Source organism: Neoarius graeffei, chromosome 27 (assembly GCF_027579695.1).
Source record: "Neoarius graeffei isolate fNeoGra1 chromosome 27, fNeoGra1.pri, whole genome shotgun sequence".
NCBI lineage: Eukaryota > Metazoa > Chordata > Actinopteri > Siluriformes > Ariidae > Neoarius > Neoarius graeffei.
This window is the reverse complement of record NC_083595.1, coordinates 20366969-20386578: the sequence shown is the minus strand read 5'-3', so window position 1 is coordinate 20386578 and position 19610 is coordinate 20366969. Positions and strand designations below refer to the sequence as shown.

Genomic DNA, 19610 nt, shown 5'->3' with positions numbered 1-19610 from the left:
AAGTATTGTCTCCAAGAGTAATCAAGTAGAACATTTACTTTACAGCTCCAATTTGGATTTTCTTGGCATAACAGAAACTTGGCTTAGTAAATATTCTCCTGTGGCTGCTTTTAATGTTTCTGGGTATAATGTATTTAGGAGAGATAGAAATAAGGGCAGGGGAGGGGGATTGTTATTCTACGCCAAAAACACAATTAAATGCAATCTCATTGAATGGGCAGAAGAAATAGATCTGGAGTGTATTGGGTTAAATGTCTCCCTATCTCCTCAAATGTCCTTTATTGTTATTTGTGTATATCGCCCACCATCATCCAATTACCTGTTTTATGAGTATCTTCACAATATTCTTAAGCAATGTGACAGTAAGAAAGAATTAATACTAATGGGTGACTTTAATATAAATTGGGATAGAAAGGCAGACAGAAAAAAAATTAAAAGAGATAGTAAATAAATTTAATCTTACTCAGCTGGTACAAGGACCAACAAGAGTAACTAACTCTTCCCAAACCCAAATTGATCTGATATTTACTAACAGACCAGAGAGAGTCACTAAGACATACAACATGTTAACTGGCCTGTTAGATCATAATATCACATTAATGGTACGGAAAATAACCAAAATCTATTGAGAAATAGTACGAAAACAAATCAACACCATGAGAGAATCCCCAAAAATGAAGTGGCCAATTTGGAAAATGCTATAAAACAAATAGACTGGTCTGACCTCATATCCAGTACTGACACTGAGCACAGCTGTAACACTTTCTTAACAACCATTAAGAAAGTAATATCCTCCTTTAGTAGGAAGGTTAAATATAAACACAGGCAAAAGAACATCTTACTATGGCTTGATGATACTCTCTGGTAACAAATGAAAGAGCGAGATCTTTCTCTGAAGAAAGCATTTAAATCAGGGCATAGAAGTGACAGGCATTGTGGCAGCGGGGGCGTGGTCAAGCACCGGTCTGTGACAGGAGGGCGGAGCCAGGGAAGGTGAGTGGCAGAATCACTACACCTGACAGTAATTAACCTGTGTTTTGTGTGTTTTCCCAGTAACCGCACCCTATTTAAGGAGGCAGAGGGAGAGCAGAGGAGAGCTCATCCCGGGACAAGAACACAGTGTGTGTGTATGTGTGTGACGTTAGCAGATTAAGAACTGGCGATTATACTGAAAAGTCTGGGAATAAAAAGCCTTTTTGCATCTGAAGCATTGTCCTGCCATCCTCTGTGCTCCACCCACACTTCAAAGAGCTCTACAGTGGTGCTGAAACCCGGGAGGTGGAGCACCAACCTTGCAGCCCCATGGAATCCTCCCCATTCGCGGACCTGGTCCACGCCTTCGCCATGGCTCAGCAAAGCCAGCACCAGGCGCTCATTACGCTCCAAAAGGAGCAAGAGCTGCGCTTCGAAGCCCTGGTGCTGGCCCAGCAGGAAGATCACGAGGCGTTCCGGCATCTCCTTGCATCGGCGGGGTCCACCAGCACCCCGGCCTCGGGCCTGTCTCCCCTCACCGTGACCAAGATGGACAACCCCGAGGCATTTCTCACCTTGTTCGAGCAGGTCGCTGAAGCCTCGGGGTGGCCGATGGAGCAGCGCGCGGTGCGCCTCCTCCCCCTCCTGATGGGAGAGGCGCAGCTGGCCGCGCTACAGCTCCCCGCCGACCGCCGGCTGGCCTATGCGGACCTTCGCCAGGCTGTCCTCCAGCGCGTGGGGCGCACGCCAGAACAACAGCGCCAGCGCTTCCACGCGCTGCGGTTGGAGGAAGTCGGCCGGCCGTTCGCGTTCGGCCAGCAGCTCCGGGACGCCTGCTGGCGGTGGCTGAGGGCCGACAATCGCGACGCCGAGGGAATCATCGATCAGGTGGTGCTGGAGCAATTCATCGCACACTTACCAGCCAGAACCGCGGAGTAGGTCCAGTGCCACCGCCCGGCGTCGCTGGATCAGGCAGTAGGACTGGCGGAGGATCATTTGGTGGCTGTTCCGGCGGCAGGATGGCCGACGACGTCTTCTCTTCTCTTCTCTCCTCTTCTCTCTCTCTTTCTCCCCTCCCTTCTGTGTCCCGTCCTTGCCCCATTCCCCCACCACGGAGGCGGGGGCCGGCCCCACCCCAGCCAGCCCGCCGCACCCGTGGTGCCCTCCCATTTCTCCCTTCTGTGTCTGTCTCTCCCCCCCCCTCAGGTGAGTGAGCCCCAGAGCACAGGTGCAGAGGGAAGGCCCGGGCCAGTTTACTGGCGCTGCGGGGAGCCGGGCCACCTGCAACAACAGTGCGCAGCCATGGAGGTGGGCACGGTGGTACGGATCCCCGACGCGCCAGAAGCTGCCCTCGATCGGGCCGGAGCGTATCGCATACCGGTGAGTGTACAAGGGGCTACATATCAGGCGTTGGTGGATTCTGGTTGCAATCAGACCTCGATCTGCCAAAGCCTGGTGCAAGATGAGGCATTGGGGGGAGCACAGGGGGTGAAGGTGTTGTGTGTGCACGGGGATGTTCACAGCTACCCTTTGGTGTCGGTCCACGTATATTTCAGAGGGGAAAAATCTATAGTGAAGGCGGCGGTTAATCCTCGCCTTACCCACTCTTTAATTTTGGGGACTGATTGGCCAGGATTTCGGGGTTTAATGACGCGCCTAGTAAAGAGTGGGTCCTGCCATTTGACAGGGGGAGGTCCCGGTGTCGCTTTGGCTGGAGCTGCTGTCGCAGAGCCATCTACGTCATCTCCGCGACAGAGTGAGGGGCCGCTGGCTCCTCCTCTTTCTAATTGGGGAATCCCTCGCGGATTTCCCATTAGAACAATCATGAGACGAGACTCTGCGACATGCGTTTGACCAAGTGAGAGTAATCGATGGTCAAACGCTCCAGCCAAACGCCACCCCGTCCTTCCCCTATTTTTCTATTATGAAGGATAGATTATACCGAGTGACGCAGGACACTCAGACGAAAGAGCGAGTCACACAGCTATTAATTCCAAAGAGCCACCGGGAATTGGTATTTCAGGTGGCTCACTTTAATCCCATGGCTGGACACCTAGGGCAGGATAAGACACTAGCCCGGATAATGGCCCGATTCTATTGGCCGGGGATTCACGGCGACATCCGTAAGTGGTGTACGGCGTGCCGCGAATGCCAGTTAGTAAATCCAGCGGCCATTCCAAAAGCGCCTTTGCGCCCCCTACCATTAATCGAGACCCCGTTCGAAAGAATTGGGATGGATCTCGTCGGGCCATTAGATCGGTCAACACGAGGGTACTGCTTTATATTGGTTCTGGTGGACTATGCAACGCGATACCCGGAAGCGGTGCCTCCTCGCAATATCTCAGCACGCAGTATTGCAGAGGCCCTCTTCCACGTCATCTCCTGGGTTGGAATCCCGAAAGAGATTCTGACTGACCAAGGCACCTCGTTTATGTCACGACCACTGAGCGAACTGTATGGGCTATTGGGTATTAAGCCGATCCGCACCAGCGTTTATCACCCACAAATGGACGGTTTAGTTGAACGGTTCAATCGCACCCTCGAGAATATAATTAAAAAATTCGTAAGTGAGGGCGCACTTAACTGGGATAAATGGCTCAAACCCTTGTTATTTGCAGTGCGAGAGGTCCCCCAAGCCTCCACGGGGTTCTCCCCATTTGAATTATTATACGGGCGTAAGCCGCACGGCATCTTAGATGTGCTGTGGGAAAATTGGGAGGAGGGACCTTCACAGAGTAAAAATGAAATTCAGTACATTATGGACCTGCGCGCAAAACTCCACATGCTCACCCACCTAACTCAGGAGAATTTGCGGCAGGCCCAGGAATGGCAAGCCCGCCTGTACAACAAGGGTACGCGCCTTAGAGAATTCACTCCGGGAGATAAGGTACTCATACTGTTGCCCACGTCGAGCTCCAAATTAATCACCAAGTGGCAAGGACCCTTTGAGGTCACACGGCAAGTCGGGGACGTCGACTATGAGGTAAGGCGAATGGACAGGGAGGGGGCGCTACAGATCTACCACCTCAATCTGCTTAAACTCTGGAACGAGGAGGTCCCCGTGGCGTTGGTGTCGGTAGTTCCGGAGAAGGCGGAGCTGGGGCCGGAGGTTCAAAAAGGGACAATGGCATCACGTACCGCTCCAGTCCCCTGTGGAGACCAGCTTTCCCCGACCCAACTCACGGAGGTCGCCCAGTTGCAGGCCGAGTTTTCAGATGTGTTCTCGCCCCTGCCCGGTCGCACTAACCTCATAGAACACCACATAGAGACGCCCCCGGGGGTGGTAGTGCGTAGCCGCCCTTACAGGCTACCCGAACACAAAAAAAAGGTGGTTCGGGAAGAACTTCAGGCCATGCTCGAAATGGGCATCGTCGAGGAGTCCCACAGTGACTGGAGCAGCCCGGTGGTCTTGGTACCCAAGCCCGACGGGTTGGTCCGGTTCTGTGTGGACTATAGAAAAGTCAACGCGGTGTCTAAATTCAACGCGTACCCAATGCCTCATATTGATGAGCTGCTCGATCGACTAGGCACGGCTCGCTTTTACTTGACACTGGATTTCATGAAGGGATATTGGCAGATCCCCTTGACTCCATTATCCCGGGAGAAAACGACCTTTTCCACACTGTTCGGCTTACACCAATTCGTCACACTTCTGTTTGGGGCGCCCGCTACGTTTTAGTGGCTGATGGACAGGGTCCTCCGGCCCCACGCCACCTATGCGGCCGCATATCTGGACGACATTATCATTTATAGTAATGACTGGCAGCGGCACCTGCAACACCTGAGGGCCGTCCTTAGGTAGCTGAGGCGGGCGGGTCTCACAGCCAACCCGAAGAAGTGTGCGATTGGGCGGGTGGAAGTACGGTATCTGGGCTTCCACTTGGGCAACGGGCAGGTGCGTCCCCAAATTAATAAGACAGCAGCGATTGCGGCCTGCCCGAGGCCCAAGACCAAAAAGGGGGTGAGACAGTTCCTGGGGCTGGCTGGCTACTATCATAGGTTTATACCTAATTATTCGGATGTCACCAGCCCGCTGACTGACCTCACTAAAAAGGGGGCACCAGATCCAGTCCAGTGGACGGAGCAGTGCCAGCGGGCTTTCTCTGAGGTAAAGGCTGCACTGTGTGGGGGGCCACTTTTACACTCCCCTGACTTCTCTCTCCCTTTTTTGTTGCAGATGGATGCGTTGGACAGAGGGCTGGGGGCCGTTTTGTCCCAGCAGGTGGAGGGGGAGGATCGCCCCATCCTGTACATTAGTAGGAAGCTGTCGGTGCGTGAGGGGCGCTACAGCACTATTGAAAAGGAATGCCTGGCGATCAAGTGGGCGGTCCTCGCCCTCCGTTACTACCTGCTGGGGCGCCCTTTCACCCTCTGTTCGGACCATGCGCCCCTCCAGTGGCTCCACCGCATGAAAGATGCCAACGCGCGGATCACCCGTTGGTATCTGGCACTCCAACCCTTCAATTTCAAGGTGGTCCACAGGCCGGGGGCACAGATAGTCGTGGTGGACTTCCTCTCCCATCAAGGGGGGGGGGAGTCGGCTGCGGGCCGGACGGGCGCCCGGCCTGAGTCGGGCGGTGGGGGTATGTGGCAGCGGGGGCGTGGTCAAGCACCGGTCTGTGACAGGAGGGCGGAGCCAGGGAAGGTGAGTGGCAGAATCACTACACCTGACGGTAATTAACCTGTGTTTTGTGTGTTTTCCCAGTAACCGCGCCCTATTTAAGGAGGCAGAGGGAGAGCAGAGGAGAGCTCATCCCGGGACAAGAACACAGTGTGTGTGTGTGTATGTGTGTGACGTTAGCAGATTAAGAACTGGTGATTATACTGAAAAGTCTGGGAATAAAAAGCCTTTTTGCATCTGAAGCATTGTCCTGCCTTCCTCTGTGCTCCACCCACACTTCAAAGAGCTCTACAGGCATATTTTCACAACTCTTTGAAACAAGATTTTAAGGGGCATAAGAAAGACTAAAGCAGATTTTTTTTATTAGAGTTATAAACCAGGCACAGGGTAATGGGAAACTTATCTGGAAAAATCTCAACAAATTAATTAATAGGAATAATGAACAGCAAACAACTGTATCTGAACTTGAGGTAAACAGTATAATGATCCAAGATGAAGGTATGATAGCAAGCACTTTTAATGATTTTTTTTATAAACTCAGTTGAGGAGCTGGCCCAAGGCTTGCCAACCGGAACTACACCATGTGTCCTTATTGATGACACAAAACCATCTTTTAGAATAATGGAGATATCTGAATTAGCAGTGAAAAGAATCATTGCATCTGAAAAATTCAAAAGCAAAGGATGCCTATGGCTTGGATACCACATTTCTAAAATCACATAAGGATGCTTTAGCTCATCCCATTGCTCATATGATCAATCTATCAGTTAAAAGTGGTGTATTTCCCAGTATCTGGAAAATAGCAGTCATAACTCCTGTCTATAAATCTGGTGATAAAACATCTGTATCAAATTACAGACCTATCAGCATCCTACCAGTGGTATCCAAGGTGGCTGAGAGATGGGTAGCGGAACAGCTGACAGCATACCTAAATCTGGGCCATACCCCACTGCATCCAAAACAATTTGGATTTCGCACCAACCACTCCACAGAAACAGCTAATTGTTATTTTTTGGAAAGTGTTAAATCCCAATTAGATAAAGGTGGTTAAATAGGCGCAGTGTTTTTAGATCTTAAAAAGGCTTTTGACACTGTGAACCATCAAACACTAATAGTAAAACTATCTTTTTTTAATTTTTCAATAGATGCCATTAAATGGATGAGTTCTTATTTACTTACTTACTTACTTAGGCCCTTCGCCCCCTGCGGAGCATAGGCCATCGATCAGTTTCCTCCAGCGTATCCGGTTCTGGGCCCTCCTCCCTATCTCGGGCCAATCCAATCCTGCCTCCCTCATCTCCTTTTCTAGATCTCTCCTCCAGCTATTCCTTGGTCTGCCTCTTCTTCGTTTACCCTGAGGGTTCCACTTGAGGGCCTGGCGTGTGATGTTACTTGCCGGCTTACGCAGGGTATGGCCTATCCAGCCCCACTTCCTCCTTCTGATCTGCAATTCCACTGGTTCCTCATTTGCCTGCTCCCATAGCTCTTCATTTGTGACTTTGTCCTTCCAGCTTATCTTTAGGATACGCCTTAAACAGGTGTTAACAAAGGTCTGGATCTTGCTCAGTGTTTTCTTTATCATTCTCCAAGTCTCTGCACCATATAACAGGACAGACTTCACGTTTGATCTAAAAATCCGTAACTTGGTTCTAGTAGTTAACTCTTTAGATGACCACACGTTCTTTAACATGAGGAACACTCCCCTTGCCTTTCCAATCCTTACTTGCACATCCTTATCTGTTCCTCCTACTCTATTTACCACACTTCCCAAATACGTGAACTCCTCGACGTCCTCTAGTTGATGTCCATTTACTACTACTGGTACCTCACTTGTGGTATTCATCCGCATTACCTTAGTCTTCCCTATCTTAACTTTCAAGCCAAGCTTGGCTGACTCCTCTGCTAGTCTTGATGTTTTTTTCTTGCATTTGCAGCTGGTTATGTGAAAACAGTGCAAGATCGTCAGCATAATCCAGGTCATCTAACTGCTCCCAGGGAGTCCACTGTATCCCGTTCTTGCTCCTGCTTGTTATTGTTCTCATTATCCAGTCGATAGCCAGTAGAAAGAGGAAAGGAGATAGCAGACATCCCTGCCGTACACCAGTTCTTACTTCAAAAGGTTCTGAAAATTGTCCTTCGTGGGCCACTCTGCACTTCATACCTGTATAGCTGGACTTAATCAAGGTGATAAGCTTCTCTGGAATCTCATAGAAGTATAATAGCTTCCAGAGTGACTCTCGATCTACACTATCAAAGGCTTTTTCATAGTCCACAAATTTTACGTACAGGGATCAATTCCATTCCAAGGATTGTTCTATGATGACTCGTAAGGTGCATATTTGGTCTATACAAGAGCGATCTCTCCTAAATCCTGCTTGCTGGTCTCTCAACAACTTATCCACGGCATCCTTCATTCTTACCAGTAGTATTCTGTTAAACACCTTGCCCGGAACAGAAAGCAGCATAATGCCTCTATGGTTGTTACAATTTCCAAGATCACCCTTCTTAGGAACTTTCACAATGATCCCTTCTCTCCACTCATCTGGGATACTCTCCTCTTCCCATATCCTAGCAAATAGCCTATGGAGGATTTCCACTGATGTTGTTAAATCCGCCTTCATAGCTTCAGCAGGAACCCCGTCAGGTCCTGATGCTTTACCATTCTTTAGAGCCTGAATGGCAGCCTTTATTTCCAATTTGCTAGGGTTTTTGCAATTCAGGGGAAGAGTTGCATCTGGCAGGGGGATGTCCAGTTGATGTTCTGGTGCAGGATGGTTTAGAAGCTCCCCAAAGTGTTCGGCCCATCGCTTAAGTTGTTCCTCAGCTGTAGTCAATGGCTTTCCATTTTTGCTCTGCACTGGTTTCAGTATCCTCTGATGCTTCCCCGCCATTCTTCTGGTGTAACTATACAGGTCTTTCAAATTTCTCTTCTCTGCTGCTTCTTCTGCTGCCTTTGCCAGATCATCAATATAACTTCTTTTATCCTGTCGAACACTTCTCTTCACTGCTCTGTGGGCACTTCCATACTGTTCACTGGCCTTTGCCTTCACTGCTCTTGTTCGCGAGTTGTTCAATACCTCTTTGCACCTTTTCCTAGCCTTGATCTTCTCCATTGTTCCTAGAGACATCAAATCCTTGTCTGTCGATTTCTTCTTACCTATTGTCTCTTCACATGCTTTGATCCAAACGTTCTTCACTTGTCTCCATTCCGTCTCAATGTCTGCCACTCCCTCCACTTCATATAGATCTTGTAACACTTGAAATCTATTTGACATACTTAAACAAAACTGGTCTCTCATAGTTGATTCCCTGAGAAGGTCAACATTGCATCTTGTCCTGCCACTTGTTGGTTGTCCATGATGCTTAAGGCGCAACTTTAGGGTGGCAATAACAAGGTGGTGATCTGATGTCACATCTGCGCCTCTTTTAACTCAGACATCTTGTAAGGTTTTTCTAAATTTCTTGCTGATGCAGAAGTGATCGATTTGGTTCTCTGTCATTCCATCGGGTGACACCCACGTAGCTTTGTGTATCGACTTATGTGGGAAAACACTCCCTCCGATTACAAGTTGGTGTAGTGCGCATAAGTCGGCAAATAATTCTCCATTTTCATTCATTTCTCCCATTCCATGCTTACCCATTACTTCCTCATATCTGGTGTTGTCAGATCCTATTTTGGCATTTAAGTCTCCCATGAGAATGGTGATAGCTTTGGGTCTCTCTTTGTTAAGTAGATCTTGTAGTGTGGAATAGAACTCTTCCTTCTTGGTCTGTTCTGCATCATTTGTAGGGGCATAACACTGTATAATACTAACCTTGATGTTCTTCTGCTTGGTTAAGAATTTAGCTGTCACAATTCTTGGACTGACTGGCTCCCAACTTATAAGAGTTTTTGCTGAATCTTTAGATAACATTAATGCAATGCCTTCTATATGGGGGGCATTCACTTCTTCATGACCTGAGAACAAAACTACTTCCCCAGTTGATAAAGTTAGTTGACCAGCCTGGTTCCATCGCACTTCGCTCAGCCCCAGGACTGATAAATGGTAGTTTCTCATCTCCCTTACTATCTGTGCTGCTTTTCCTGATTCGAACATCATTCTTACATTCCAATTCCCTATTCTGATAGTCTTCCTGGGCGTCAGTAAAACATTCGGCCTCACAGCTTCTGGTTGGCTTTCACTGTGCCACGTCATAAACCTTAAACTAGAAAGCTTTACTTCCCCCAGGACCGATTGTTGTTGTAGGTTACTTCTCTGATTCTGTAACATTCCTTTTTTTACAGTAGAGGGTTGTTAGCCCTAAACCAACCTCCCAAGGGAGGAAAGTGTGGGATCACTCTTTGTCTGGCCCCTACCTTTTGACCTGTTCGGCATGGGTGACCCTACCGGGAGCCACGTGGCTCCTGCCGACATAGCTCTAGAGGTCATTGGGACATGCAAACCACCCCACCACGAATAAGGTGATGATCCCATCGGAGCGGTTCTTATTTACTTAACAGGAAACAAAGTGTACTTATTGGCGATACTCATTCCACTTATCAAAACTGTAATATAGGAGTGCCACAGGGATCAGTGTTGGGACCTATCTTGTTTAGTCTGTACATTAATGATCTGCCATCAGTATGTCCATCTGTCAACATACAGATGTATGCTGATGACACAGTTCTTTATGTACATGCAAAAAACAAACAAGCTGCAAGCAAGTTAACTGCAGCCTTGGTCCATGTTTCTGAGTGGTTAAGAAACTCATGCTTACATTTAAACATAAATAAAACAGTTTGTATGTTCTTTTCACAGAAACAGGTTAAGACACATCAACCTGATGTTTTAATTGGTGGAGAAAAGCTCATGGTTGTATCTGATTTTAAATATCTTGGAATCATTTTAGACTCTAACCTAACATTCAAAAAACATGTTAAAAAGGTGATCAACACCATTAAATTCAACCTGGCAAATTTTAGACACATACGACCATAGAGGCAGCTAACCTCTTTATACATGCCATGATCTTTTCTTACATTTCATATTGTTTCACGAGTTGGTCTCAAGCTAATAAGACAACTTTGAAACCAATAGCGGTCCTATATAAGCAAACTTTAAAAGTTCTTGACAAAAAACCAATCAGCTATCACCACTGTCATATTGTTAAGAAGTACAATTTATTTAATTTTGATAGTTTTTTACATTGTTTAGATGCTTGCCTAATTTTTAAGATATTACATGGGCTTGCACCTCCCCCATTGAGTGAATTTGTGAAGCAGATGGATGGTAATGGCAGGGTAACTAGGGCAACCACCCGAGGAGACTGTACGATACAACACAGATATAGTAAACTTGGGCATACAGTCTTCTCAGTAAGGGCCTCTAACTACTGGAATAGTCTTCCTTGTGAGGTAAGGGAAAGTTCAAATTATACAACTTTTAAAACCAGGCTTAAGAAATGGATCAAAATTAACCAGTCTTGTAACCATGAATAGCCCTCAGGTCACACATCACTTTTATACAAAATTACTCATTCTTGTGCTGGGTGCTTGTATTGTTTTTTTTGTTGTTGTTGTTTTGTTGTTTTATTTTGCTGTACTGACCTGCCAAGGGACTACAAATGAAAATTAGCTAATTTGCTAACTCTGGCACATTTACATTTTTAATTCAGATGGAGATGTTGATTAATGTGCATTGTCCCTTTTTAAATAAATGAAATTTTATATATATATATATATATATATATATATATATATATATATATATATATATATATATATATTCTAAAGGGTTCACAAACTTTCAAGCACCACTGTGTGTGTGTATATATATATATATATATATATATATATATATATATATATATATATATATACACACACACAGTGGTGCTTGAAAGTTTGTGAACCCTTTAGAATTTTCTACATTTCTGCATGAATATGAGCTAAAACATCATCAGATTTTCACACAAGTCCTAAAAGTAGATAAAGAGAATCCAGTTAAACAAATGAGACAAAAATATTATACTTGGCCATTTATTTACTGAGGAAAATGATCCAATATTACATATCTGTGAGTGGCAAAAGTATGTGAACCTCTAGGACTAGCAGTTAATTTGAAGGCGAAATCAGAGTCAGGTGTTTTCAATCAATGGGATGCCAATCAGGTGTGAGTGGGCACCCTGTTTTATTTAAAGAACAGGGATCTATCAAAGTCTGATCTTCATAACACATGTTTGTGGAAGTGTATCATGGCATGAACAAAGGAGATTTCTGAGGACCTCAGAAAAAGCATTGTTGATGCTCATCAGGCTGGAAAAGGTTACAAAACCATCTCTAAAGAGTTTGGACTCCACCAATCCACAGTCAGACAGATAGTGTAGAAATAGTGGAAATTCAAGACCACTATTAGCCTCCCCAGGAGTGGTTGACCAACAAAGATCACTCCAAGAGCAAGACGTGTAATAGTTAGCAAGGTCACAAAGGACCCCAGGGTAACTTCTAAGTAACTGAAGGCCTCTCTCACATTGGCTAATGTTAATGTTCATGAGTCCACCATCAGGAAAACACTGAACAACAATGGTGTGTATGGCAGGGTTTGAAGGAGAAAGCCACTGCTCTCCAAAAAGAACATTGCTGCTTGTCTGCAGTTTGCTAAAGATCACGTGGACAAGCCAGAAGGCTGTTGGAAAAATGTTTTGTGGATGGATGAGACCAAAATAGAACTTTTTGGTTTAAATGAGAAACATTATGTTTAGAGAAAGGAAAACACTGCATTACAGCATAAGAACCTTATCCCATCTGTGAGACATGGTGGTGGTAGTATCATGGTTTGGTTCTGTTTTGCTGCATCTGGGCCAGGACGGCTTGTCATCATTGATGGAATGATGAATTCTGAATTATACCAGCGAATTCTAAAAGAAAATGTCAAGACATCTGTCCATGAACTGAATCTCAAGAGAAGGTGGGTCATGCAGCAAGAAAACGACCCTAAGCACACAAGTCGTTCTACCAAAGAATGGTTAAAGAAGAATAAAGTTAATGTTTTGGAATGGCCAAGTCAAAGTCCTGACCTTAATCCAATCGAAATGTTGTGGAAGGACCTGAAGCGAGCAGTTCATGTGAGGAAACCCACCAACATCCCAGAGTTGAAGCTGTTCTGTACAGAGGAATGGGCTAAAATTCCTCCAAGCTGGTGTGCAGGACTGATCAACAGTTACCGCAAACATTTAGTTGCAGTTATTGCTGCACAAGAGGGTCACACCAGATTCTGAAAGCAAAGGTTCACATACTTTTGCCACTCACAGATATGTAATATTGGATCATTTCCCTCAATAAATAAATGACCAAGTAGAATATTTTTGTTTCATTTGTTTAACTGGGTTCTCTTTATCTACTTTTAGGACTTGTGTGAAAATCTGATGATGTTTTAGGTCATATTTATGCAGAAATATAGAAAATTCTAAAGGGTTCACAAACTTTCAAGCACCACTGTATATATATATACATACAGTATACCAATTACTTCCTTCCAAACTTTATTTTGCTTTGTAATGTCTATGTTCACATTTAATATATCAAGCAGTATATACAGTGGTGCTTGAAAGTTTGTGAACCCTTTAGAATTTTCGATATTTCTGCATAAATATGAGCTAAAACATCATCTGATTTTCACACAAGTCCTAAAAATAGATAAAGAGAACCCAGTTAAACAAATGAGACAAATATTATACTTGGTCATTTATTTATTGAGGAAAATGATCCAGTATTACATATCTGTGAGTGGCAAAAGTATGTGAACCTTTGCTTTCAGTATCTGGTGTGACCCCCTCGTGCAGCAATAACTGCAACTAAACATTTGCGGTAACTGTTGATCAGTCCTGCACACTGGCTTGGAGGAATTTTAGCCCATTCCTCTGTACAGAACAGCTTCAACTCTGGGATGTTGGTGGGTTTCTTCACATGAACTGCTCGCTTCAGGTCTTTCCACAACATTTCGATTGGATTAAGGTCAGAACTTTGACTTGGCCATTCCAAAACATTAACTTTATTCTTCTTTAGCCATTCTTTGGTAGAATGACTTGTGTGTTTAGGGTCGCTGTCTTGCTGCATGACCCAATGTCTCTTGAGATTCAGTTCATGGACAGATGTCCTGACATTTTCCTTTAGAATTCGCTGGTATAATTCAGAATCCATTGTTCCATCAATGATGGCAAGCTGTCCTGGCCCAGATGCAGCCAAGCAGGCTCAAACCATGATACTACCACCACCATGTTTCACAGATGGGATAAGGTTCTTATGCTGGAATGCAGTGTTTTCCTTTCTCCAAACATAACACTTCTCATTTAAACTAAAAAGTTCTATTTTGGTCTCATCCATCCACAAAACATTTTTCCAATAGCCTTCTGGCTTGTCCATGTGATCTTTAGCAAACTGCAGACAAACAGCAATGTTCTTTTTGGAGAGCAGTGGCTTTCTCCTTGCAACCCTGCCATGCACACCATTGTTGTTCAGTGTTCTCCTGATGGTGGACTCATAAATATTAACATTAGCCAATGTGAGAGAGGCCTTCAGTTGCTTAGAAGTTACCCTGGGGTCCTTTGTCACCTCGCCAACTATTACACACCTTGCTCTTGGAGTGATCTTTGTTGGTCGACCACTCCTGGGGAGGGTAAGAATGGTCTTGAATTTCTTCCATTTGTACACAATCTGTCTGACTGTGGATTGGTGGAGTCCAAACTCTTTAGAGATGGTTTTGTAACCTTTTCCAGCCTGATGAGCATCAACAACGCTTTTTCTGAGGTCCTCAGAAACCTCCTTTGTTCGTGCCATGATACACTTCCACAAACATGTATTGTGAAGATCAGACTTTGATCGATCCCTGTTCTTTAAATAAAACAGGGCGCCCACTCACACCTGATTGTCATACCAATTGATTGAAAACACCTGACTCTAATTTCACCTTCAAATTAACTGCTAATCCGAGAGGTTCACATACTTTTGCCACTCACAGATATGTAATATTGGATCATTTTCCTCGATAAATAAATGACCAAGTATAATATTTTTGTCTCATTTGTTTAACTGTGTTCTCTTTATCTACTTTTAGGACTTGTGTGAAAATCTGATGATGTTTTAGCTCATATTTATGCAGAAATATCGAAAATTCTAAAGGGTTCACAAACTTTCAAGCACCACTGTAGGAACTACTACTAAAGTTTTAAGAAGAGAAATGAAAACGTGGTACCATGTGCACCATGCAATTGGTCCAAGGCATCATTTGAGCCAAGAGTTTGGATTTTTTACTTTACCTGATCATGTCTAATTAGCATAAAGTTGAGAACATCTTAACTCACATACTGCATTTTAGCTAGTGTGTCACATGCGCACACTGGGGATGGGTGGATGATGTCTCAAGTTTGAGGCTTTTCCCTGATTGTGATGGGAAATGCATTGAAACCTCATGGCCCTTTTCCACTACCCTTTTTCAGCTCACTTCAGCTCGCTTCAGCTCACTTCAGCCCGACACGGCTCGCATTTCGACTACCAAAAACCAGCACGACTCAGCTCGTTTCAGCCCTGCTTAGCCCCTAAAACTCGCACCGTTTTGGAGTGGGGCTGAAGCGAGCCAAACCATGCCGAGTGAGGTTGGGGGCGTGAGCAGACACTCCCCTGTGCACTGATTGGTGAGGAGGCGTGTCCTCACATGCCCACACACGCCCCGCGAGCGCGCTGGGATCTGTAAACACCGTAAACCCGGAAGAAGAATAATTACGAATTACGAGAATTTCTGAAGCCTTATGCGCCTCGCCTCATCTATACGCTCTTGCCAGTATCTGTTGGCGTTGTCGGTGACAACAAGCCACAGCACCAAGACCAGCAACACTAACGACTCCATGTCCTCCATGTTTATTGTTTACTATCCGGGGCATGAGACTACCGCTTAAAAGCTCACTGAATCAGTGACATACAGAGCATCATGGACGAGTTCGCGGAGCGCAAGGCTCGTCGTATGCCCTTCAAATAATGCGCGCAGTAGGCTATTGATGTTTTATTATGAGCCATGTACAGTATGTCACCTAATGTTTTTTTTGTTTCTGAGTTACATGTTCGTTTGAAGGACTTAATGTACAAAATAACATAGTTGCACCCCGTAGTGTTGAAATTGGTAAACACAGTGCATTCAGTGAGGTTTGCACCGCCCTCCTTTTATTTCTGACTCTTCCTGTCACCGTTGCAACCTCTGAGCGCTCATTCGTATGCCCTTCAAATAATGTGCGCAGTATAGGCTATTGATGTTTTATTATGAGCCATGTACAGTATCCTAATGTTTTTTGTTTCTGAGTTACATGTTCGTTTGAAGGACTTGATGTACTAAATAACATAGTTGCACCTGGTAGTGTTGAAATTGGTAAACACCGCAGTTGCGGACATTTTGTAGCCTAAAATGATGTTATGATAAGCTTTAATAAAGGGCCCGGTCATTTGCCCCGCCCCCGGCCCGGCTCTGACTTGTTCCGCCACTGTCACTGATGTCACTGTTTGCGCTGCTTAACGACATCATGTGACGTCCACCCACTTTCGCTAACTCCACCCAATGTGTCCACCCACTTCCAGCCAGCACGGTTCAGCGCGGTTGTAGTCAAAATGCAACTCCAACAGCCCCGCTCAGCTCGACTCAGCTCGACTCAGCACGGCACGGCTCAGCCGCGTTTGTAGTGGAAAAGCGGCATCAGAGTACTGAAAACAGTGATGTCTTGTGGTTTGCAAAAATTATAAGCAATGATGAACTCGAGAGTACTGATTAAGCTGACTCAAATAAAGCAACTGCATACTTTAATGATATAGATTTTCTTTGATATGCAAAAATAGATGCCTACATGCTGATTTATCATTTGATAATCTTATTTACTGATTAAACTGTGGATGTAAATACAAACAGATGTCAGTGTGATACAATAAAATAATTTTAACTATTTGTACAGTTCAGCAAAACTTCAGACATAGCATTCAACCAGTCCAACCAAGTAAGGTGGGGTTTCAAACCTTCTGACATGCAAAATTCAGCGAAGTCATTATCTGAAAACTACACAAGTCTCAATTAAGAGCTTCAATGCATATACAAACTGACATGCCCAGGGTATATTCTGCCTCTCTCCCAATGTCAGCTGGGATTAGCTCCAGCTTCCCCCATGACTCTGATGGATAAGCAGTATACTATAGATGATGGACGGATGGATATATTAATTCAGACCTAGGCATTTTACGGCCTGCGGGCCACATCCGGCCCTTTGGTTCATTCTGACAGGCCCACGTAAGGTTAATTAGAAATTACAAAATAAATGTATTTTCTAATTTTACCTCATCCATGGACTGAATGTGCATTGCTTTTATTTTGAAGTTGTGTTCAACAAAAATGCAATGCGCTCGCGCGCATTGCGTTTTTGTTGAACACAACTTCAAATGAAATCCCACGAAACCTAATCCCGCGATAACTACTTCCGTAATTTGTCCAGACCAACCACAAACTTGTACGTCATCCTTCAAACGGTCCAGCCAATCACATAGTGTGACGTCACCAGCAGGCGCCGGAGCCCGAGCCGATCTGTAGATCTGATCATAGACCTGCTCGACTGGTTTACGGGAAGATTTTTGTTTGGTTATCCTCGTAATTGGTTTACGGGAAGATTTTGTTTGGTTATCCTCGTAATGGTTTACGGGAAGATTTTTGTTTGGTTATCCTCGTAATTGGTTTACGGGAAGATTTTGTTCGGTTATCCTCGTAATTGGTTTACTGGAAGATTTTTTTGTTTGGTTATCCTCGTAATTGGTTTACGGGAAGATTTTTTGTTTGGTTATCCTCGTAATTGGTTTACGGGAAGATTTTTTGTTTGGTTATCCTCGTAATTGGTTTATGGGAAGATTTTTTGTTTGGTTATCCTCGTAATTGGTTTATGGGAAGATTTTTTGTTTGGTTATCCTCGTAATTGGTTTCCAGGAATATTTTGTTTGGTTATCCTCGTGATTGGTTTACGGGAAGATTTTTGTTTGGTTACACAAATTCTAGACAATTTGGCCAGAGTTTCTCTAAGCTCCGGTGAGGTGGGACGAGGGCTGATAGGGCATGCCCGCCCTCTGAGCACCAATACACGTCAAGAAGAGCAAGGATTGACTCAAGCATACATCTTTTAATAGTGTTAATATTCTACTCCATTCTATTTTACTATTTCAGCTAGAAGGCTAGAATTCTTCTGTGACCTTGTGTCTCACTGTGTACTGTACTGTTGTGATGACACATTGCTTGAGACATAATATTGATATCTTTTTGAACACTCTATCAGGACATGACCTGCTCAAGGTCTGACTACAGGCTCAGTTTTGATTTATTCTCATGCAGACATTTGCAATGATTAATATCCCTTGAGATCACACCTCAGCCCAGTAGATGGCGGTAATACACATTGATTGTTAACCGCCAATAAATCGACAGAAGAAGAAGAAGAAGACCTGCTCGACTTCCGGCGCTCAGACGACGGCTGTCTATCAAGCAGCGAACTAACGTGCGAGCTAATTTACTTTCATTTAATCCAATGAGAGTAAGTGGGGGATAAATCGTTACGATATAGCTATCTAGATTTCTTCAGTCAGCGACTGTCATGATATGTTATTTAGCCCAGCCTCTTTGACCGAATGTTTACAGGAATGGGAAGATCTCGAAAAGGAGTACCAGCAAGTTCAGGAGACCCATCGCCTCTACAAACAAAAGTTGGAAGAAGTTTCCAAATTACAAAATGGCTTTTCTGCTTCCATTTCACGACAGAAGAAAAGGCTAAAAGAGCTTGCAGCTTCACTTGAAGAATGCAAACAGAAAGGGGGCCCAGAGGACATAAGAACTATCAATGGGATCCAAGAATCAATTAAAGAACGACCAAATGTATTTTTCGAGATGGAGGCCTTCCTTCCAAAGAAAAATGGGTTATACCTCAGTCTTGTGCTTGGAAATGTGAAATGTTACCCTCCTTAACAAACAGGCCAAATTTGCCTATAAAGATGAATATGAGAAGTTCAAGCTCTACCTGACTGTCATACTTCTACTTTTCTCCTTTACGTGTCAGTTTGTGGTTAGCTACAGAGTGCTTGATGCACTTTTCAACTTTCTGTTGGTGTGGTATTACTGCACATTGATGATAAGAGAGAGTATACTCATTAATAATGGCTCTAAGATTAAGGGCTGGTGGGTATTTCAATATTATGTGTCAACTTTCCTCTCTGGAGTAATGCTGACTTGGCCTGAAGGAGCACTCTACCAAATGTTTAGGAACCAGTTCCTGTCCTACTCTATGTATATAAATTTCATCCAGTTTCTTCAGTACTACTACCAGAGTGGCTGTCTGTACCGGCTTCGTGCCCTGGGAGAGAGACACAACATGGACCTCACCGTTGAGGGATTTCAGTCCTGGATGTGGAGTGGACTAACTTTTCTATTGCCTTTCCTTTTCTTTGGCCATTTTTGGCAACTCTACAATGGAATCACACTTTTCCAAATGGCTAAACTGCCAGAATGGAAAGAGTGGCAGGTCCTTATGTGTGGCTTCACCTTCCTTGTGCTGTTTATGGGAAACTTCTCCACCACACTGGGTGTAGTTTACCAAAAATACACAAATAAGGACAAAACAAAAGATTTATGAATGAAAAACACTTCTAAAGTCTTTGTACACAGAGAATTTTTTTCTTTTATACAAATATGCCCTTAGTTGTACTGTATAATATTGCGTGAAGTTTAAGCTTTGCCACTCTTTACTGTACCACAGTTATAATGTGCTTTAGTAATTTACAGATTTTAATTTAAAATGTTGTGTGTAACATGACAAAGTTAACGTTGAATGTTAATACGGTTAGTATGAAAAGAAGGAATGTGACACTTAAAAAAAAAAAGATCTGATCGTAGACATATAAACATAGACGCCGCCTTCTGCGTAGAATCATACATCATCCTCGCCGCCATATTGGATGTGGCAAAGTGGTTTTAAAGGT

At 44.5% G+C, this 19610-nt stretch overlaps 1 protein-coding gene across 1 annotated transcript; it reads left to right on the top strand.

The window, feature by feature from the left end:
* Positions 1–18151: 18151 nt before the first annotated feature.
* LOC132875286 (ion channel TACAN-like) lies at positions 18152–19293 on the top strand. The gene is given in 2 exon segments (XM_060912030.1): positions 18152–18582; positions 18584–19293. Coding segments are annotated over 2 exon segments (1026 nt in total). The 5' UTR covers positions 18152–18237; the 3' UTR covers positions 19265–19293.
* The last annotated feature ends 317 nt before the right edge of the window (positions 19294–19610 follow it).